This window comes from Tachysurus fulvidraco, chromosome 21 (assembly GCF_022655615.1).
Source record: "Tachysurus fulvidraco isolate hzauxx_2018 chromosome 21, HZAU_PFXX_2.0, whole genome shotgun sequence".
Taxonomy (NCBI): Eukaryota; Metazoa; Chordata; class Actinopteri; order Siluriformes; family Bagridae; genus Tachysurus; species Tachysurus fulvidraco.
In genome coordinates, this window is record NC_062538.1 from 9,984,640 (window position 1) to 10,008,454 (window position 23,815).

A 23,815-nucleotide genomic window follows, 5' to 3' on the forward strand; every position below is an offset into this window, starting at 1 on the left:
AGTCACTGTAGATGGACACTATCAATCCAATGATTCCAAAAGTATTGGCCCCCAGTCAATACATTTACCACACATCTATCTATCTATCTATCTATCTATCTATCTATCTATCTATCTATCTATCTATCTATCTATCTATCTATCAACAGTAAGAATTACATGTACTGTTCTATGCAGTATAATAAGTAGAATCCCATAATGACTGCAGTATTGACATGAAATGTTCAAACCCTCTGTAGCAACTTTTGTCCAAAAGTATTGGCACCCCAACGGGTATTCTGATGACGGCATTCGACACCACGTGACGTCACGTGCAGCCCCGCCCCCAAAAGTAAGCGAAACCACAAATTTTGCACAACATGGACACATGTCATATATCAAAACACTCAGCCCAGTGAGGGGAAGTGCCTCACGTGTATTATGGTCACATCACGTGACGTCACGTGAAAATAAAAAAATAGCACAACATGAACATGTGACATATCAAAACACTCAGCCCAATGCGAGGAACTTCCTCAACAGTATTCGGATGACGTCACATGCTCGTCTCCACTTGCCTCCAAATATTTTTGCCACGTGCAAGCACCATTCACATTTTCTTCAGGAAATGTACATTCTAGTTTATTTTATTTTATGTTGTTTGTTTGTTTGTTTGTTTCTTTCTTTCTTTGTTTGGGGGTAAACTTGCTAAATGTCTAAATGATTTTAGATTAAAACATCTGGAGAAACTTTTGTTTTGTAAGTGATGTTATACTTATATGTATACGTCTCAGTGCCCTTACAGGATAAAATTTAGTTTTTATATCCACTAGGGCAATATAAATTGAAATAGAAATAATTTCTTTGTGTGTAGTAGGTTGTATGCTTGTTTTAAAAAATATATATTTACTATTCTAAAAAAAGGCTGTTACTATACATTTACAATTTAATAATAATTATTATAAGATATTACGTATATTAAGCCAATTTTAATATTTGTCCATCTACAGATTCCACAGATTGACAAATTTCGTCGACTTTTATTTTGAAACCCGTTTTCCTCTAAAAGGGAGGAGCTCTTACTGTCTGGCCTTAATGAATCACTTAACTCTCGACTCTCAATTCGACTCATTTGATCCGTTCACCTATGTTTATTCACTCGGGTATTCTTTAGTTTGTCGGCCCTGTCGTTAGTCAATCAAAGATGAATCTAAAATTAAATCGCTAAAGGGTGATGCGAATGTTTAGACAGTGTTTCTAAACAAGGTTCTGATTCATTCGGCTCGTGAATCGATCTCGTTGATTTTCCAAAAAGGAGTCGTTGCAAAAAGCCTCAATGGAGAATCGCTGATTCTTTCTGCAGATTCACTTCACATTCTCGGCCGTGCAGTTTGTTTGATGAGTCGCAGATTAAAGCTGGGGCTGAGTAGCTGTATGGACCCGGAGTCGGCTCGTTCTGTCCCGGGTTAGAAACGGGATGTAAACGCTGGGAGTTTTTATCCCGCGGTTAAAGTGGATTACAGACGCCGTTATCACGCAAAACCTCTGGAAAGAAAGGACTTTCTGAAGGTAAAACTGATGATGAAAACTGATTTTTAGGGTTAAAGGGTTTGGAGATGGCGATGATAAGGGCTGTGGCTCGGTTTTGATTGAATAGCGGCACTTTGAGGCCTAATGTTTTAGAGTAACAACAAAAAAAAGGGCACAGATACTGTGTGTCCATAGGGAATGGGCTCTGACCTGACGTCATTTCCGGTCTGCGTTTTCTTATCTAGTCATTGTAAAGAGTTTTTGGTTTAAAAGGTTCTGGTTTAAAAAGTTGTCAAGAATCCCATAGTAAGTTGTTTTTAAAAACGTGTTTTAATAGAAAATTGTTTGACTGTATTATGTAAGTACTTATAAGTATAATTTTTATGCTTAATATTATGCTTTTACTGTATTTATGCTTAATACTACATCCATTAAATGGTGTGTGTGTGTGTGTGTATATACACTTATACTTTAGTTCTTTATAACCCTATAAGTGCATTTATGTTGTATATTGTTTTTGAGGGAAGTTTCTATAAGTGACTAAAGACTAAAAAGATTGAAAGAATGTAAAGACAGAAGGTATGTTGCCCCCCCCCCCCATTTAAACTCTGAATACTGTCATGTATAACAATCACATTCATTATGTACTCTACCCCTTCATGTTGTGTGTTCTTAGATGCAAGGTGTTAATAGCAGATTTCGTTTTTGAACATCTTTTACTCCTCTTTTTCTTCTTCACATGATTGATTTAAGCCTCACAGACATGTTGTCAGTGCTTCTTTTTACTTTATTTATGTCAGGAATGTCAGGAATTTTGGACAGAAACTAATACACCATGGCCTCCAGGTTGCATGCAGTACTGATTACAGTATAAGAGGACTAAAAATCTGCAAATTGTTGTATCACAATTTTTGAAGTCGGTTTTATGACACACCCTATATACCATATTTAGTTTTGCTACTAAAGTGCCAACAAAATGAGTCACAATGAATCATTCTTAATATTGGAAAATGAACAAGATTTGATGGGATTTAAAGCTTATGTAATCAGTTAGGGTGAAATAGTATGTATATGTTTGTATGTATGTTTTCAGATCAGTCCTAAAAGACAAAAGTTTGTATTTGATAAAAAAAAATAATAATCAAAATAATTTTATTGATTATGAAAATAACACTTTTCAATTTAAAGAAACATCCCAGTCATCCCAGTGTATTGTCTTTAACCGGTGTGATCTTTTTTCTGTTCTTCATGACATTCCAGTTTGCTTGAATTTAACATCTGTATGGTAAAATGCAGCAGTAAGGCCAAAGCAGCTTAAGATGAAAGACTCAAAGAGACTTTCAGCTTCCCATTATAGCTGATGATTTGCAGTTGTCTGGAATAAATTCATTACAGTCCTGGACTTTATGCAGGCAGAACTCAAAATAACCGATATATATATGTTTTTTAAAAACTCTCAGCTAATAATGTGTGTAATAAGTAATGAATAAAACATGATAGGGGAATGTTATTTTAGGAAAAAAATTAAATCTAGGATGGTGTGATGTGGCATGAAACAAAACACTGTTACTCTTGTTTGGTTCATTTTTTAAATTTAGTATAGTGCAGCCTTATTTTTTAAACTTGTTATAGTAGCCATAAGCACCCATTTCCTTAATTGCTTCTTTCCTCTTCTCTCTTGAAGTTCATAAGTCAAAGAGCCACAATTTATCATGTTACTGAAAAACCACCATCTCTTTTGTCCTGAACACTTTTCTGTGTGGGAAAAGTTTAAGTTGCAGGTTTATTATCTCTGCCCGGTTTGACGTTCTGACTCTGGAGACTCCTTCAATGCATATTATTTCTTCATTTATGTAGAATCCTTTATGCAAACCCCTGTAATGAGCTGTTACTATAGAAAGTACAAGAATTAGAATGAGTTTCATCATTTAGACTTGTGATATGCAGCCACTGTCCTGATAGCAAATGAATCAACAACTTTTGACCAATTAGAATCCAGAATTAATTCGTCATTGTGCTGGCATAAATACAATGATCGAAATGTGAAAAATATCTCAAATTTAATTTAAATAAAATGTAATATATACATAAGAATACTGTGGATTTTGCCACTTTGCTTTGACAGCCTCATAGCTGCAATTACTATGAACAGTTTTGCACAAAATGAGCTGATATCTTGTTTAAACTAGAATTATTATTATTATTATTATTTTTTAAAACAGTTATAGAAGGGGAAATGATTTATAATCATGCTATCCGGGGTCATCCAGATGAGAATAGTTTCCCTTTAGGTTCATGTCAGTGTGTCTTCCGATTATTGTCTCAGGGAGGTGTTTTTCACCACCATCACCTCTGGCTTGTTTGTTAATAACTGTTTATTTAATAACTGTTTACTCTTTAAATAGATAGATAGTTTAATTCTAACTATATGTTTATTAAACTGTTAAATTTACGCATTTATATTTTAGATCTAGAATTTAGGCTAGCGTTGATCATGTTCCCTGACTGTCTTTTTACTTCACCTCATAGCATTTGTGAAGCAAGTGATTTTAAAATTGTCTGTCAATTTAAAAAAAAAAAAAAAAAAAAAAAAAAAAAAAAAGACACACACAAAGCACTTCATTCATTCCTTCGGCTCAGTGATGAAGTACAGCAGTGTGTGGTTATGAACGACTGCAGCCTTGCTATTAAAACGCTGTGGCATGTAAACACCACCACTGGCCCCAATAACCACCCTGTTCTCTGTGGCTCTCTGTGAAGGTCTGAGTCACAGGAAACTTCCCTAGAGCCACAGTTGGGAGAGAATAAAACAAGTATGATGTGTCATGTGTGTCCTTCACCTCAGCTCTGTGACTTTGTACCTTTGTCTGAGTTCATAGCTGACAGTGTGTCATACAGAAACTGACAGAAACTGCTTCAGCAAGACTGTTTGAGACACAAAACAACTCCACCAGGCTGACTCAAGAAACACTATAATTTGTAAGCCTCCATTACTTGTTAGCTACCAGAGCACAAACTACAGAAGCAAACCTGACATACTGAACAGTTTCTATGGTTTCTACATTTCATTTTAATCAATATTGTCATGCTAAAATGTATATAAAGCTTATTTTCTATTTGTTGAACAGAAATCCGGCTCTGTGTCTGATACCCATTTCTAAATGATTGTAGAGCTTCGGAGACTCTGTGGTTGTGGCTTGTTGTGGGCTGTACAAGTGTGTGCATGTCGACATGGTTTAAGCTCCTCTCACCACCTCCTTCACCCATTCTACCTCTACCCCCCTTTCCTAGGCCCTTCTCCTCTTCCTGTCTCAGAATTTCAACTATGTTATGATTTCCACTCACTGTTATTGTCTGGCAGAACTCTGGGAAAAATCCCAGCATGCTGAGCATCAGGTCTGCTGAGCTGGCACCACTTAATGATGTTTATTTACAGAGGTGGAGTCACCCTCTTTTCTTCTTGATCCATCCCTAAAGAATACAGTGTCATAATGATCACATTGCTGTTTTCTAATCTTTACTTGGGCTTCAGACAGGAAGATTAAAAAAAGTTGATGTGCTCCTCCACCTTGCTTGGTCAGAAAGGCATGCGTAAAGCACGTGGGTGTTTCAGCTGAATCATAATCGGTAGCAATCAGAGTGTTGAGGTTTAGAAGGGTAAGTCTTTGCTTTGTGCTAAATAGGTGGATATTAAATGTGAATAGATAAAAGGGGGTATTTTTGTTTTCATTTCATTGTTTGTCACTTCTGGGTTTAGAAGTCCATATTTTTGATGCGTCATCCTGTACTAGTCTTGTGGTCATCCAAATAAACGCTTTCTAGAATGTAAAAGCCCAACCACTGGGGATATAGATTTATGTTGTTAGCAGTTATAGCTTGTTAGTTATTTCCTTTTCCAACAATTGCTTGCTTGAAAATAGTGGTTGTAGAATATTTATGTGGAAGTTTGTGTGAGTTGGTGTTTTTTTATGACGTACTGATTAGTGGAATGTTTCACTGACTTGGCTTGGTTCTGTGCCAGTATGTTGCTGCATTAGACTGATCAGAAATTGTTTGCTGTTTTTTAATTGTGTCTGGACTACACCATTAAGAGTAAGTAATAGATTTTCTTTTTACCATTCAGTTATGGTAGATTCCTTTAGGTGACATGAACAGCATAACTCTAAACACACATGGTATCTTATCTAGGATATCAATCTGATTAACCTAGACAGGTCTGGCTGAACACGGCAGTTAGAATTCCTCCACAGTTGAGAAAAAGCTTGTTAAGCTTCTGTCAGTTTTGTTTAGATTCAGCTACTGGGCAGTCAAACACTTTCCACTGTTTCTAAATAAATTATAAGCATAGGGACTGTGTAGCTGACATTTAATCACTGACAACTTGCCTTGACCTTGAGCGATGGGTGATATGCAAAAGATACTTAGACATTTCTAAGTTAGATGATAAACAGGGTTGCAAAAAGCAGTGAACAGAGCTGTAGTACTGCTTTCAAATAATGTTAGAATAATGTTAAAATAAACTGAGCTGCCACTTATTTAATGTGGTGTAAAATGGTATAAAATGCTTAATACTGAAAAGTAGTAATCTGTAAAAAGAAAATTATATTTTCCCGTTTAAATTCAAAACACTGGGGGCACGGTGGCTTAGTGGATAGCACGTTCGCCTCACACCTCCAGGGTCAGGGTTCGATTCCCGCCTCCGCCTTGTGTGTGCGGAGTTTGCATGTTCTCCCCGTGCCTCGGGGGTTTCCTCCGGGTACTCCGGTTTCCTCCCCCAGTCCAAAGACATGCATGGTAGGTTAATTGGCATCTCTGGAAAATTGTCCGTAGTGTGTGAATGCGTGAGTGAATGAGAGTGTGTGTGTGCCCTGCGATGGGTTGGCACTCCGTCCAGGGTGTATCCTGTCTTGATGCCCGATGACGCCTGAGTGACCCGAGGCAGTTCGGATAAGCAGTAGAAAATGAATGAGTGAGTGAGAGAAATTCAAAACAATACAAGATTATAACATCTAATCTGCTGCTGCTACTGAATATCCAAACAGAATATTGTTGTCATCTTGTTCAATCAATGATCAGTATTGTTTTAAGCTTTCCCAACTTCACTTCTTGCACCATGTTAAGTTTTCCCAACGTCACAGTGGTGTTTGATTTTTTTTTTTTAGACCACATTAGTGAATTTCCTTTACCAAAAAAGAGCTCACTATATAGCTGCTGGTTATAGATGTTAAGAGAGTGGGTTTACTTGTTTCCAGTGACCACTAACTTGTTTTTAGTGATTAGTTGCTGAAGAATGTGTACAAGTCTTCAACACCAGCTCAGTATTTACTTGTTGTAATGTCAAATTTAAAACTGTATGTTTATCTTCTTCACACACCCTTTATGATCTGACTCCTCTCTTATGTACTGTGTTTAAGCCCCTGCTAAAAAATTTTTGAAAGCCTTTTAAGGATATTGTAGGTGAACTTCAGCGAGACTCGGCCCCACTAACGGCCCTGATGATGTGATAAGAAAAGCAGCTACAGCTTTTCTTCTGCCCCGTCCTCCAATCACACTGTGTGTGTGCATTCAAACAGTCCAGTGGTGCTTTCTTCCCGAACACTTTGTGTGTATAAATAGAGCCCGAGAGGACTGCACTGGTATTTACGACTGTCTAGCACATAGTACTAGTGTTTAATAGGCCATGTGTTCTCCGAGGAAAGTTGGGACTTCTGCGATTAGGTAATGGAGAAATTTTTCCTGATGTTGCTTGAGGTTTCTAGAAGGTTCTGGTTCAGCAGCATGTCTTTTGTGTGTGAATTTAATGCAGCCGAGTGATCAGCTTGGAAGAAGGGACAGCCTTTCTCTCTACTGTCATTCAGAGCAGTTAGCATCTTTCCTGTGAATGTTCATCATCAAAGTGCGTTGTTTAACTGTAAATGTTATTTTATTGTCTAGTTCTTAATATAAAACAGTCTGCACTGGTTGCTATGCCTACGTTAGAGCAAAGATCATGTATACTTTTAGATTTATGTAGTGTCAGCTAGTCTCATGGGATCGTTGTGTACGAAGCTGCCCGGAGACCGTGATGCCTTCTTTTAAACCGATGCTGTGTTCGTCGGCTGCATGGTCTGGTCTTTATCAGCTATTAGGTCTCTCGGTTGCACTATTATAAACTGTTGTAAAAAGGACATTATTTACATTTACACTATTTACTGAAGAGTGTCACCCAAATGAGGATGAGCCTGGTTCCTCTCAAGGTTTCTTCCATCTCAGGGAGTTTTTCCTTGCCTCATTAGAGATAGGGATAGATGTATAGTATCATAAATTATCTTTTTAAAATTAATGTTAAACTTTAATTGTATATATTCATTTATTTATTTTTATTTTTTCTTATTATTATTATTGTATATTTATTTATTTTTCTCTCATTTCTGCTTCTATACTTCTGTAAAGCTGCTTTGAGACAATGGTAAATTGTTAAAAGTGCTATAAAAAAAAAATTGAATTGAAATATGTCATGGCCAGGATGGTGGTGGATCCTTACTGGGAACACTAGGCATATACTTTAGTCCTCAGAGGACACCATCCACACCACATTCACAACTAGAGCAGCTGTTGACTGGAGCTGTAACCCTGATGCTGGAGCTTTACTAGAGATTTTACCACTGATCTGTGTTCACCTGTTTTTCTCTCTCTGTAGATTGCGCCATAAATGTATCAAGAACTTGGAGCCCAGTATGAAAAAGGCGAGCAGGCCCACAGGTGCCTCCAGCAAAACCACCACAGCCTCTAAACCCTCAGGCAAACCTGAGCCCAGTGGCACGATGGGCACTGGAGGAAAGAGCTCCACCAAGAACCAGAACTCAGCCCTTCTGTCCAAGGTGAGTCGCTGAGCATGTTTCATTCATTCAAGGTGCATTCTTCCTTCTTTCTCCAGCAATGTATTAATTACTGTTATTACTTCTCTAGCACATTATGTAACTTGATAATTTATTGAAGTGTTATTAATTTACAATTGAATCAGTATGGTGGGACTTGGCATAATCTTGTGAATTAGTTTTAATTAATGAAAAATTAGACATTAAAACTATTTTTTTTAAAAAAGGTAAACCATTGAATACCTAATAGAAAACTTTTAGTACACTATATGGCCAATAGTATATAGAAGGAAAAGTATGGCCAAAATTTGCCATAAGGCTGAAAGCACACAATCGTCTAGTATGTTTTAGTTTGCGAAGATAAGCTTGACCACCTTTGGCATAAACTGGAGCACACACTGAATGTCGGGCCTTCTGACACATGTATCATTTCCTGAGCGCTCTAATGATCATGTAGTTGAGTGAGTCCATATTCCCATGGCCATGTTCCAAAGCCTTCCCAGAACAATAGGGGTTATTATAACAGATAACTAAATCTTGAATCATTGTCAGGTATCCACATACTTTTTCCATGTATTGGCAAATCTGCAATTATTTTTGGAAAATCAAACCAGTAGCTTGTAGCTCTGACTTGCTTGTCATGGATAATTCCATGCTAGATTTACTTATTACTTTACAGTAGGAGGTATTTCCCTGGACGGAGATAATAGAGTTCAATATTGTTATTGATGTATTATGGTAACTGTTACATCCATGCACAATGACCTTCCTCCATATTGCCATATATTAACCAGACAAAGAGCAACGATGACCTTGCAGCAATGAGCGCAGGAAGTGGAGGGGCCTCGGTGGGTACCGGCAGCGGTGCTACAACAAGGAGCAAGAGGAGCGCCAGTTCTACTCAGAGCAACACTGAGACAAAGACCAAGGCCAACTCTGGTACAGTCAATCTGAGCTTCAGAGTATATCAGTAGATCAAGTATATTCTGAGTTGATTAAATTCTTCTGGTTGTATTTTTGAACAAGAATATGAGCAGTACAGTAGAAAGAAATCAACATGAACATAATCTATTCTTTGTCTTGCAGGCACCTCAGGAAGACGTGGGATGTCTTCTGCAGTAAAGGAACCTGGAGTGACTCGTGAGAAAACCAGTGTTGCCAAAAAGCAATCTGGACCCTCTAATTCTGTGGTTTCAAAGCGTTCCCGCTGTCGCACATCAACTGAATCTGAAGCCCAGGCAGGCAAATTGCGCTATGATATTAGCAACAAAGCAATACTGGAGTCAAGAGTAAAGGACTTGCTGGGCTTAGCCAAAAGTAAAGACCTGGAGATCTTGCACTTGCGGTCTGAGTTGCGTGGTATGAGGGCTCAACTTGGCCTGGAGGACCAGGAAGTTCATGAGCAAGAAGAACAGTGTGAGGCTGAGCTGCCACAGGAGAAGGAAACTGTATCTGGTATAAGCGCTGCTGATGTGGAGTCAACCCTGCTGTTGCTGCAGGACCAGAACCACGGCATTCGGGGGGAGCTGAACTTGCTGAAAAGTGAGAATAGAATGTTAAAGGACAGGCTAAATGCTCTAGGATTCTCACTGGAGCAGCGCCTGGACAGTCCCGAGAAAGTACTGCGCTGTGCTTCTCTCAGTCCTGAGCCAACAACCAGCGGTGGGGGTAGCAGCAGTGGTGGGGATGGAGGGACTCGAACCTCCTCAACTGAAGGCTCTGCCAGGGGTTCAACCGAGGACCTGCTGTCAGAGGCAAGGCGAGTGGGGTCTCCAGATGTTCCGGACAGTGAGTGCAGTGAACCTTGCCAAGCTGTGATGTCTAGTGATGATGCCCTGGATGCACCATCTGGTTGCGGCTCCTCATCCGAGTCAGAAGGTGGCTCACCAGGCCGAAGGCGCTCACGTCGGGGAAGTAGTGGCACTGCTAGTGAGGTCTCAGTGGCCTGTCTGACTGAGCGCATCCACCAAATGGAGGAGAGCCAGCACAGCACAGCAGAGGAGTTACAGGCCACACTACAGGAGCTCGCAGACCTTCAGCAGATTGCACAGGAGTTGAGTGCAGAGAATGAACGCCTGGGTGAGGAGCGTGCCATCTTGGTGGACTCGCTGCGCCAGCAAGGTGAGCGACTGGAACTCTATAGCCGACAGCTGGACTACTTGCGTGGCTTGCTGGATGAGCATCGTGTAGCTTATGCCAAAGATGATGAGGATGCCAAGAGCAGTCGCTACATGGAGCTGGAGAGGCGCTACACTGAATTAAATGAGAACTCGCGCCTTGAGAGGGAGCAGCTTCTTGGTGTCCAGCAGCAGCTGAGCAGTGCACTGAAAATGGCTGAACAGGAGAATGCTGAGTCGCAGAGCCTTATGGGAGCCCTGAAGGAGCGCGTGCATCTGGCTGAGAGGGGTGCCGACCTGGAGCGAAGAGAACGCGAGGCTACAGCTGTTGAGCTTGATGCCATGAGGATGCAGTCCGAGGACGAGCAGGCTGAACTAGTCCGCTGTCGGCTCCAACTGGAGCAGGAAAGACAGAGAGTAGCTCAACTCCTCTCCATCCAGGGTGCTGGGGACATGACTGACATACGCCACCTGCTGGACAGTGAGAGATTAGACAAAGAGAGAGCTGAAACCAAAGCAGCAGAGCTGCAGGAAGAACTGGGACACACTCGCAATGAGGCTGCTCAGCTTCAGGATGCAATTCGAAAGGTGAAACTCTGAGTGGCTTAGGCACACACAATTAGCTGCCGTACCAAACTACAGTAGTGAGGTGCCTCTTTTGGTTAGTTTCTGGGTTATGGCACAATTGTGATTTTTTTTTTTTGGGCAAACCAATTTAATGTTGTATTTCATTTAATAAAAAGTAGATTATATGCCACTTAGACAGTATATAGGCTAATAATATTAATAATAATTCTAACTGGTGCCATAAAGAACTCCATTTTTGTCTACTTGTAAGTAGCCGACCAGGTGTCCTCAGCAGTGGCATGCTGTTTAGCTGTCTTGCTATGAAGTTGATAAACGGTCTATTCACTTTAGTGTCAGTGTAAGATTTTTAAAGTTGATTTTTTTATGTTGAACATTTCCCCTAAGACATATAAGGGAATGATATTCAAACTAATAGTAGAAAGCTTTACTGTAAAAACATTATTCATGAAAATGAATGCACAAATTGGCAGAAACCAATGTAACAATATGCACTAGAGATTTCATCTCATGGCATCTCATTTGCTTTGAGTAGTGCTGTGATTTCTACGTGCAGTGATCATTGGGTTTTAGTTTACAAGCTTGATGATTATTTTAACTTCTGTGATGGTGGGAAGCAATTTTAAGTAATAGAGAAGCATGGCTACCATACATACACTAAGATATGCACATATTCAGATTGAAGTGAACTATATTGATTTCTTTTACTACCATCTCTTTTACTAACTTTGATCACATTAGAAAAAGAAGTGTGTATGTGTTTTGTTATGTTCCAGCTGGAGGCAGATTTCCAGTCATTCCGGGATGAGGTGCAGAAACAGTTAGCCGAGCAGAAGCGTGCTCTGGCTCAGCAGTGTTCAGAGCTGGAGGAGAAAGACACCGAGATTGCTGACATGAAGGAAACCATCTTCGAGCTGGAGGACGAAGTGGAGCAGCATCGAGCTGTCAAACTCCATGACAACCTCATCATCTCAGACCTGGAGAGTGAGTCAGCCAGGACATCAAGATAAAGCCATAAAGGATTTAATAATCCTAATATATAATAATAATAATATAATCCTTTAATAGTCCATGCAAATAAATTAAAATGTGTTCTGTCCCTGAATCACATCGTTTCCACAACTGAGTTCATAGATTTAGCCAGAGAGGGGGTGCTAGTGAGTCACATTTAGTGTTGTTTCTGATTTTTGCCCCAATTAACATTCTTTATTTATCTTGTAGATTCTATTAAAAAACTCCATGACCAAAAATATGACATGGAAAAGGAGATTAAAACCCTTCACCGTAAATTGCGGGTAACAATCTTTTACTTCTCTATATTTTATTGACTGTCTTCCTGTGAGTGTGGCTTTTTGTAAGTGTTCATCTTTAAAAACCTCAGTGATCAGTTTATAGTCACAGTGACTCTATATAATGAAATTGAGTATTTGAGGTACACCAAACCTCAGATCACATCCATTTAGTTTACAGACGGTAATTGGTTTAAAAGTTTTTCTGCAGCAAACTACTGTAACTGCTGGAATTGCAGGGCTACCATAAAAAACTGTGACAAAAGCTACAGTAAGATCTCCACAAAACAAAGCAAGAATCAGTGGATTCTATTGAACACAGTGTTTTTAATTCTGAATCATCCACTAGACCGGAGCTAGCACTTTTGTTGTGCAGTGTTGGCTCATTTGCACTGTCTGGAGGAAAAAGTACAATAGTATAGATGTGACTTCACATACAATGCCTTTATTTTGCAGGAGGAGTCAGCAGAGTGGAGACAGTTTCAGGCTGATCTCCAAACTGCTGTAGTCATTGCCAATGACATCAAATCAGAGGCTCAAGAGGAGATTGGGGACCTACGGCGTCGCCTTCAAGAGGCCCAGGAGAAGAACGAAAAGATGAGCAAAGAGCTGGATGAGCTCAAGAGCAAGAAGTAAGACACCTTTCAATCAGCTGATTCTAATGCCCTGCACACTATTTCCAAATCCTTGTCAGTGCATGAATGTTCAAAGCCATCAGTTTGTGGCAGTAAATAAGCAGGTTGTCTACAAAACGTGAAACAGAAGAAGGGACACATCCTGGAAGTATTTTTTAGATTGTAGATTGACCCAAACATTAAGTTAGTTAAAGGACTGGGTTAAAAATAAATCTGTGGGACCCATTCATTTGTAAAGGATCGAATTCAAAAACTTTCCACAATAAGTGTAGTAGATGATAAAATGTACTCTGAAAGTGTTTGAAAGTTTTTAATTTTTGATCAATTTGTAGGAAGAGAACTGAGTGCTGTGTGAAAACCTGTTCATATATTGTTCTGCGTTTCTCTGTGTGGCTGAAAGAAAGTTTTTTTAGCACCATCAGTTTCACAGCTCCAGTACACAACTAAAACTTTGCTTTGGGCAACTGACAACTTCATCTGTGTTAAACAAGGAAACTGGATTTGAGTTTTGTGGTCTTACAATATACAATGTATATTGATTAGAAATGGAAACCGTAAAAATGCTGTGTGTGTTTGTGCATGTATTAGGCAGGACGAGGAACGTGGGCGTGTCTTTAACTACATGAACGCAGTGGAGAGGGATCTGGCTGCACTGAGACAGGGGATGGGGCTTAGCCGCCGTTCCTCCACCTCATCAGAGCCCTCGCCCACTGTGAAAACCCTCATCAAGAGCTTCGACAGCGCCTCCCAAGGTATGTACAGTATACAACACAGGTCCTTAATAACTCTTCATTAAACATATAGTATACATTAAATGCAGTGAGATGCAATTATACAATGTAATACTTTTTTAAAATATATTACCCACAATATTGAGTACAGTGATGTTCTTTTTTACTATTTATTTGATTCCAATTCACTACATATATGCTCACTACATGGGGTATAAGGTAGACACTTGTATAATGCCCTAAATTCAAAAGGGAAAGGCACAATTAGGGAAAGATTCTGTGGCAGGAAAAAAAGAAAGACTGACTCCAATATAAACCTGAAAGAAACGATCCACTTGAATGTTGCTTTAAAATTGAAATAAATATTTAGGAAATCTGTTTCAGTAGATTTATTGTCAGACAAGTTTGAAATATTTGAATAGAATTTTAAATTAATTATATTATTTTGATTAGAAAAATATTAGATTGATATGTTTAATACTTTTAATATATGTAAATGATGATATAACTATTTTATGAAATAAATTATTCAAGTAATGCATTAAAATAGAATTTGCTTTGTTAATTGTTAGGTTTTATTTATATTAATTGATCACTTGCACATATCCATATGTGTGATCAAAATTAATCTCTCCATGTTTATGTACTTTACTAAACTAAGTTCTGTTTTGAGTAATGTGTGTGTGTGTGTGTGTGTGTGTGTTTTATAGGCCCTATTCCCAGCAGTCCAGCTTCCGCTGTTCCAGCTGTAGTTGCCACAGCGATTTCTCGAACCCCTCTCAGCCCAAGTCCAATGAAAACACCTCCAGCTGCTGCCGTGTCCCCCATTCAGGTATAAACGAAGAAATAAACACAATTATCTCCTCGTCTCACTGAGACATTGTCACATGGTGCTTTTTAACAATATGACCTCCTCACACACATAATAATAAGGTAATGTTTGTCCTGTCACTGCTGCTACAATAAAGTTAATCAAGGTAATGCTTGCATTTTTATGATATATAAGTTTCATTTGGTGATTTTTGTCTTGAAACTGATTAATTTGATTTCATTACTAAATGAGTTCTTGGAATAGCAGGTCTACTGTAAGTACTGTAGTAAATGGGTACAATAAAATCAGTGTTGCTCGCCTAATCTTTATCCTGTAATAATCATGCTAATCCTGTTAGTCAAAAAGGGAAATGCATGTTTTGATCTAAATGTTACGGTTTTTGCTTTATATCAGTTTCTAATGAACAAAACCAATACACTAAAGCTTCTTTGTTGTACTTTACCCAAATTCATCAACAAACAAAAACTCCATGCTAAGACTGAATAATAACAGCCACATGATCATTAACCCCTTTATTCACTAAACTCAGAATTTCGACAGAAACAAGACCAGCCTCACACTTGCTCACTGTTTTAACATTTTAAAGGTTTTGAATTTAATTTTAGTCTACAAAACATAGTTCTGTAGTCCTTGTTAGTCTTGGTGTAGATAGAAAAACTTCAGCAATTTTTTTTTCTTCCATCTCACCTTTTTACCTTACCTCCTTTATACATTTCCTGAACCTTTTGACTTCTTAAAAAGACCACTGGCTCATTTTACAAATAGACCCAAAATTGCAGGCTTACTAAAGCTTTAATGTAAAGAAATAATATGAATGCTCCTAACAGTGACGTGGTGTGATGAAGTAAACTCGATTATTTTCCTGTCATGGCACAACTGAGTGTATTTAATCCTCTTATACCACAGCCGTTTGCCAAGGATTCAGTTTTTTATTTAATAAACAGCAATATGGCGTACTTTTTTAATCTGTTTATAGTTACGTTTAATGTAGTGGCATGTCTGCAAAACAATTTGGTTCCAGTTCTCATTTGCTGACCTATATACATATTATTCTCATAGCTTGTTACTAAACATAGACCCCTCAGTCTTAAAGCCTTTCCCATGTTGATGAACTCACAGCTGTAACTCATGTCCATGTGAATGAGCGTGTTAATATAAATCTGTAATTTGCACACAGGGGGAGATTACTAGACCTGTTATTGGATTATGATAGTGTGAGAAATGAACAGCAGACATTTTTACCTTAATTGCTATTAACATTTTTAATAATGTTCATTCTGAAATAATGCAACCTCAGCTGTGGCCAGTAGGAGTCGCAGTGTGTCTCTGTTATAACGCCCAAAACTGGTGTGTGTCTTTGAAGTAAAAGACAGCACTAAAACTTATAATTCAGAAAACACATTTATAAGCATTTTTAATGTTCAAGATTCTTCTTCTTCTTTTTATTACTATTATTATTATTTAAGCACAGGCTGTGAGGAACGCACTGTACACACGTCCTCCTGATTGCTTTAGCAGATGTCTGCATTCTTCACTTTGGAAGTCCTTTGAGCCTAATAGATTTACAGCTTTTCTCTTTTCCCATCCCTCTTACATGTTCCAGTTCTCTGGATTTTTCTCTTGCCGAAGCAGGATGTTTTCATTTAGGACAAGGAGATTTAAGAAAAAAAATGTACTTTTGTTTATTTGTGAAGAAAGACCGGGTTCATTCACTCACTCCCTCTCAGGTCTCTATGTCTCTGTTCTGGTTTTAAATTTCATTCCACTGAAAAGCAATAATTACAGCATTTATCTGAGTCATACATTTCCTTGTTGCTGGACTGGTACAAGACCTCCCCCCCCCCTTGTACAGACAGCTGAGTCACTTTCAGATGAAGATCAACCTCTTCCTCAAATACACTAGCACTCTCTTCCCAGCAGAGTTTTAGACTTTAGTCTATGACCAAATTAACCTGTGTGTGTGTGTGTGTGTGTGTGTGTGTGTGTGTGTGTGTGTGTGTGTGTGTGTGTGTGTGTGTGTGTGTGTGTATAAAAGAATATTTCAGAGGCTTCATGATTGCTAAGCTGGAGGCTGTTGGCTTCCACTGCCAAACACGTGGTCTTTTTTCTTTTAGTTTTTTGGACTTTGTTCTTAGGGAATATGTTCATGTGCATTAAATACTATGAATATATTGCTGTCATGGCATTTGCAGATTTCATGAATAATGAGTATTTTGCAGTTCTGCTTAAATTTTCACTTTTTTTTGATGCCAAGAGTGTAATATTTGTGTTGGCTTATAAATCATGCATTTTTCCTGATCAGCAGCTGTCAGACCTTACAGACTCTCAGCAGTGTTATAAAATGATAAATATATAGATAAAATAAAAACTTCTCACATCAGTGAAACAGATGCTAGAGGTAGCAAGGTTTATTAAAGGCTTCACCAGGATTGACTTAACCCATTTTGGTTGTTTTTGCTGTTTTGTTTTACAGAGACACACGATCAGCACTCCTAAAGCCCTCTCCTCACTGGTGGATAAGAGAGGCAGTTATTCGGAGCTTAGTATGCCAGGTACGTACCAAATATTTTACAGTTTTTATCTGCTGTCAAAAAGTGATCACTGAATTGTCTTGTTGTCTGATGGAACATTTGGTTACGCCCCATGTTCTTTATGCGTGAAAATTAGCATTGCTACATATCACAAGTCCTGAATAGTTTATTATTATCAGTTTGTGTCAGTTACCTGCTGGTTGTATTAGACACACTGAACTGATCAGAAGTTTTATTTTGCTTGTGTGTGTCAGTTTCTCGCAGAAGCAGCGAGGAGCTAAAGAGGGACCTGTCGGTCACGGATTCACCAAACCCCACTTCAATCATGACATTAGGCTCTGCTTCCCCTCAGCTCTCCTTGTCCTCAAACTCCTCGTCCCCTACAGCATCTGTCACACCCACTACACGTGGCCGGCTCCGGTAGGTTAAATCTAATTGTCTCATTTTAGATGGTCTTTTTTGTCTGTCCTTTTCTGGGTTCTGTTCATTATTTTTTTTTTTTTTTTTTTTTTGCCTGTTCTGTTTGTCTTGTTCATGTCAATTCACCCTTTTTTGATCCTTTTGTCTGTTGTCTCTGACTATTTATTTCTTTTGGGTTCTACCTGTCCACATCCATCGTATTTGTTTCCGGATTTGAAAGAAAACATCTCTTTTGTGTGGATGATTGAATCATAGATGATTGAACTGTAGCCGCTCTACTCTGAATTCGGCACACTTTTCTCAAAGCTGACTAGCTTGCATAAATCAGAACTTAATCAATATATCATTCATCTTTATCTTCAGCCTTATTGCTAGAAAGACAGAAGACCGTGAGGATGATGTTATGTTTAACCGTTGAAACTCATGATACAATCAGTAAAGGTCTATTCAAGCTTTGAGAACAGAAAACCTAATGAAGACCTTAAAAGTCCTCAAGTGTCCTCTTTTCAGCACAAAGCAAAACAAAATGTCGTGAGATATCTTTCGTGAATTTTGCTTACCCATGTTTAACCTTGGTGCTAACAGACTATTCAATCCCCAGGGATTGAAGCTGGAATTGTAGTCAAATCTGAAATGAATGCAAATAGGTTTCCACTTTATTGTTACGGTTATTGAATAGTTTGTGCCAGTATGTTATTACATTTAGATGTAACTTGGCAGCACTTTGTGGTTGTACACCATTTACATGTACAGTGATACGAATACTGGAATTGTGGCGCTATTCATTTTAAAAATGCTGATTCTTAATCATAATAATGCTGTTGTGTCAAAGACAGGGACAGATGTGGATTTTTGTCTTTAAAAATGCAGAGGAATGTCCGTGCATGTCTCCACTGTCAAGCTTTCACCACACGGTCATAACCCTAATGCGAATATTTCACTGATACAGGATGACTAACCAGTTACAAATGAGCACAGGCATTTTGCAGAGATCCTCCTGCATTTTGTCATCCTTACTGAGGTATTTACTGTAAAGGTACACTTGTGGTCATGAACTGGAGTAAACCCTTGATCTGCAGATATCAACTTTTTTCAAGTTCTTAAAAAAGCCTCTTCTCTCGTACGAACAGGGAGAAGTTGTTTTGTGAAACTGTAAATCACTTAAACTGAAATTGCTCTAGACTGAAATGATCTTTGTGGATTTAAAGCTTTACTCTGGTTTGTTTTACACAGAGAGGAGAGGAAAGACCCGCTCGCTGCTCTGGCCAGAGAATACGGAGGATCAAAGAGAAATGCTCTCCTCAAGTGGTGTCAGAAGAAAACAGAAGGTTATCAGGTCTGACATTTTTACTAGAATCCCCGTAAATATTTGTAGCTTCTTTTACATGATAAGATAAAAAGAGGCATATCTTGAAACTTGGAGTAGAAATGCAGGCAGGGAAGATGGTATGATGTAGTAAACAAAGATTATAACAAGTTAATTATATAATGATTAATATGCTGGATGTGGAAAAGAGAATACAGACAGCTTTTGGGGCTTATTTTGGTTATATTGGCTGTATAACACTAAATGGGTGAAGTGAATCAGATCAGATTTTCTGCTGTAATGTAATGTAGCTCTATGTATTTTCAGGACCCTGTGGATACAATAATCTGATATTTATTACATCAGACTTTGATAACTGATACACATGTATGAATTTACTCAGCAGAGAGAGGAGAGGAAGAACAATAGAGAACAGTTATAGTATTGAGTGGAAGGATGGGGAATTGGTGTTTTATTTTAGGACATATAGGAATCTCTACTGAACCCAAAGTAGAGAAAAAAAACACTCCATCATATGAACACTTTGCTTGTTCTTTTCCTGTATCCACATATCAGTTTGTGCAGCAGTGCCAGCAAAAGCTAACCATCTGCCCTTTATTTACTTTTTTTGCTTTCTCTTCCTGCTGACAAGCTGATTACTGTCCTCCAGAGCAGACTAACGTCTACTAAGACAAACGGTCTCATGAATATATATATATATATATATATAACAGTGGAATATTTCAGGAAATAAACTGTCCAAGGGATACAAGATAAATTGTGTTTAACATTCTATTTTATCATTATTAGCACTGTAATTGAAGTATAAACATTGATTGGTAATTAGCTATTTAATTTTACAAGTTATAGAAGCATGCAAATGATAACGAAAAAGCAAAATCTCCCTTTTTTTTATCCATGGTTTCTGAACTTAAAAAATACAGTGGTACCCCGCTTATCGACCTTAATCCGTTCCTTAAAACCGGTAGAAATGCGAAAAGGTCGAAGAGCGAATGTAATTATCCCATAAGAAATAATGGATACCCAATTAATCTGTTCCCGACCTCCACCGATACCCAATAATTAACAATTTTTGCCCCGTTTTTCAGCAGTATTAATACTAAATAATACAAAAAAAAATACAGGTACATAAATAATATTGTATGTAATACAGTAAAAAGTATAAATTAAAAACTTTGCCATATCTATCAGTTGAATACACTGATAGATACTGAAGTGGTCTTTCCAGTACTCTTTCAGGGTCAAGTTGCTGGAATTGGTCATGCTAAAACACATACAATACAGGTGTTTCGTGTAGAGTTGTTTAAAGTTTGCTATGACCATCTGACCAACTGTAATCCAGTCAAACTCGGCCTCCAACTCATCGCCTAAATCTGGAGGATGTGCCGTTGCATTGTCCAGGACAAGCACGCATTTCAACGGCAAACCTTTCTTCCGACAAACCGAAGTTTAATTTATGATAGATGCTCTCTCCAGGAAGGCTGAGGCGAGACTGGGAAGATCCTTCCCCTCGCGCTACGTGGGTCGTGGTAGATAAACGGGGATTTGGTCGTTCAGCGGGCACAAATTTCGGTCGAAAAACTGTTCGCTAAGTCGGTGGATAACGGGGGTACCATTGTATGTACAAATGAATCGTCAGGCATAAATGACTTTTTTTTGTTTTGTTTTGTTTTGTTTTGTTTTGTTGTCTGAGTTTGTATTAGGACTGAGGACTATTACACATGCACACAAACACACGCTGCATTATCTGTTAGCTCTCTCTCTCTCTCACACACACACACACACACACAAGCACATGCACTCATGAACACACAGTACACACTAATGCAATCTTTAGAACACATTCAAAATGTAGAATTTTGCGAAAGATGTAAAATAACGGTTGCCAGGCAACCAGATCTGAGACGCTGTATGACTGGTTCTAATACGTTTATTATAATATTATGATTTTGTTATTAAAACAAATCCGTTACAGATGCTACTGTTTTTTTTTAGAACATATTTTATTGTTTGTAAAAGCTTTTCAAGGCTTTATCTTCTTTTTTTTATGTCTCTGCACATCTGAATCAGGCTCCAGTCTTGAGTTTACTGTAAACAGTCTTGTCTGTATTAATAAGTCTAAAAGTAAACTCATCAGAATTAGTTTTTCTCTTTTTCTTAGAATATAGACATCACAAATTTTAGCAGCAGTTGGAACGATGGTCTGGCTTTCTGTGCTGTGCTGCACACATACCTTCCAGCTCACATCCCATACCAGGAGCTCACCAGCCAAGACAAGGTGTCGTCTCTAACACACGCACGCGCGCACACACACACACACACACACACGCACACACATCTCCTGTTTTGCTGTATCTGATGAATACGTGTCTTGTGTGTTTGTTTCTCAGAGAAGAAATTTCACGTTGGCTTTCCAGGCAGCTGAAAGTGTGGGGATCAAATCTACACTTGTGAGTTAACTTTGAATGAATCCTTCCTACTACAGTAATCAAAAGCACTTTCCCATATATTTTTATTTATATTTATCCAGCCAGCAGATATGTTTTTAGTATTTTAATCAGTCATTTATATTAATTTTAACTTTATTTATTGAATACATATTTATTAACAATATTTAAAATCCTTTTGCATCTCTTAACCCCACCCATAACCTTGCCTCAGCCCCACCCATAACACTGCCCTATACATCAAAATTCTGTACTGTTATCATGTATAACTTAAATAATTAATTTTATTAAAGTGTGGGTATTTTGTAACTAACCCAACTTCTCTCTTTCTCTCAGGACATAAGTGAGATGGTCCACACAGAGAGACCTGATTGGCAGAGTGTGATGACTTACGTCACCTCCATCTATAAATATTTTGAGACCTGACTCCGAACCGGCTCTCACACTCGTGTCCATGTGTAAAAGTGCTATGTCACATAGCGGAAGAACTTCTTTTACAGTCACAGTTCTGCAGGTCTACTTATTATGTCACTCGTTATAAGCTACGATTCCTCTTTAATCAGGCAGCATTGTGCAACTTCTTTGTTTAATGGCAGGCCATAACTATAAAACTGTTATTATAATTATTATTATAATAATACTCATAATGTTTGCTGGTTAAATGCCTAATAGTGGAGTGGTATTTTAAAGAGTCCCTCCCCTTCTTAGTCTCAGCTTGTGTGTGTTAATGTGAAGGAGTTTCGGGTGAGTAGAACTGAAGAAAAGACTGAAACTTATTCAAGCTCCATTGACGATCACTCGCTCACTTGGTGCCTAAGAAGTGTTGAATGCATTATTATGGAGATGACAAGGCCAAGTTCTCTAGCACGTTCCTCTTAGGACTGCTTAAAAAGCACATGTTAGGATTGTATGCTGAAGTTTAATGTGAATTTTCTCCACATGCGCAGAAGGTTTCTAATGTCAAATACCAGCTAGCTCTGCTGCACTGTGTTAAATACTGTATCCTAAAGAAACATTTCTAACCAATTTGTGTTTTGCAGTATGAAATATCTTTGAACTAATTGAGAGATTTATAGCCTTTAACACCCACTTGTTTTTATTGTATATTAAAGAATTTGAAGTGCATTTATTTTTATTTTTTCCTGACATTTCAGTTATCTTAAAAAAGCTATGTAAAGAGGCACAATCGATACTTTATTCCAGTAGAGAGTGCCTTGAGTGAAAGCTGTTGTGTTTCAACCCCCCAAAGCTGCTGTTAGGTTAAAAAGTCATCCTGTTTCACAACAAATCCTCTTACAGGATCAGCTGCTGTTTAGACCAACATAGTTAATTTGGCCAGGTAAACAGCTGCTAAAAAATGTATAATAAAATACATTTATTTTATAAAATAATCTGTTCATATTCAAAAAGTCATGTTTGCCAAGATTTCACAGATGTTTTACGTTTACATACGTCCGAGTTTTAATTTCTTGATGTGGATGTTGTTTAGATTGTGTTGTATAAATTTTTACAGTATTTCCAAACTCCATTTGCTCGACCCTTCATATCAAGGAGCCTTTGTTAATTATCAACTTCACCAGGTTTTCCTCTTCATTTCAAAATAAATGATGTGGATGTTTTATTTGCTTTGTCATCAATTCCAGTTACAGGATTTCTATGTGAAATTCTTTTTATTTTTATTATTATTTAAACATTCCTGGATGTCTGAGTCTAATACCAATAAATCATTACTCTGACCATCAGTGGCACCATTGTTAATGGTCCTGCCTGGCTACACCACGCCATGTCACTACGCACATGCACAAATATACAGCAGGTTCACATTAACTAGTATGTGGTGAAATCAAGGTCACACAAAAGTAAAACATGAGCATGTCCCTGGTATAAGCATGTGTGTTTTTAACTGCACTGTAAAAAATGATTCGTTGGCTGAATAACCATTACTTATAAAAATAAATAAACTAAACACAAATAACAAAGTAATTTTAACTTTCCAACCTCTACTTAGCATATATAGTGTCTGTAACATAAATATATAAGTTACAAGGTGAACCTAAGTGTATGCCTAAATATAATGAAAAAAACGTCACGTCAACTAGTATTAAAATTGCATCAAAACTAAGTAATTATAACAATATTTTAAGTATATGACTGAGCCACATGATATGCAAATCTGGAAAAAACTGGATCCATCTGGTGATGCACATGTGAAGAAGGTGGAAAGAAGTAAGCTTAACTATAAACTAAGCAAAATATTTGATTTTGAGTTTTTGACATTAAATATTTAAATACTTATGAAAGTCTAGTTTGTACAAGTAAGTTATTGTATGAAAGGAGGAACGAGTGTGCACGTGACTGTGTGACTGCTAAAAGCAGTGTGCCTCCATCGAATGAATGTTCTAGTGGTTAATTTGTTTATTTCAGAGGAATATTACCATGCATCGCGTTGGCACATTTGCATTAAGATCATTCGGACGAAGCTGTTCCCACCCTGGTCCGTGTAATATTAGGTCTTTTTAGTATATACAATCTTTT

The 23,815-nt window shown here is 38.0% G+C and overlaps 1 protein-coding gene across 3 annotated transcripts; it reads left to right on the forward strand.

Annotated features, from left to right (window-relative positions):
- Positions 1–1,074: 1,074 nt before the first annotated feature.
- On the forward strand, positions 1,075–23,022 carry specc1lb (sperm antigen with calponin homology and coiled-coil domains 1-like b). 3 transcript variants are annotated; one of them, XM_027139946.2, is made up of 15 exons: positions 1,075–1,548; positions 8,189–8,369; positions 9,161–9,305; positions 9,453–11,071; positions 11,845–12,052; positions 12,290–12,363; positions 12,814–12,989; positions 13,581–13,744; positions 14,434–14,555; positions 17,029–17,107; positions 17,341–17,506; positions 18,740–18,842; positions 20,995–21,111; positions 21,224–21,283; positions 21,617–23,022. In XM_027139946.2, exons 2-15 carry the CDS (start codon positions 8,226–8,228, stop codon positions 21,704–21,706), a joined length of 3,267 nt encoding a protein of 1,088 aa, XP_026995747.1. In that variant the 5' UTR covers positions 1,075–1,548; positions 8,189–8,225; the 3' UTR covers positions 21,707–23,022. The 3 variants fall into 3 exon arrangements, with proteins under 3 accessions (XP_026995747.1, XP_026995748.1, XP_047661614.1); XM_027139947.2 differs by lacking the exon at positions 1,075–1,548 and adding an exon at positions 1,793–1,815; XM_047805658.1 differs by lacking the exon at positions 1,075–1,548 and adding an exon at positions 7,175–7,227.
- The last annotated feature ends 793 nt before the right edge of the window (positions 23,023–23,815 follow it).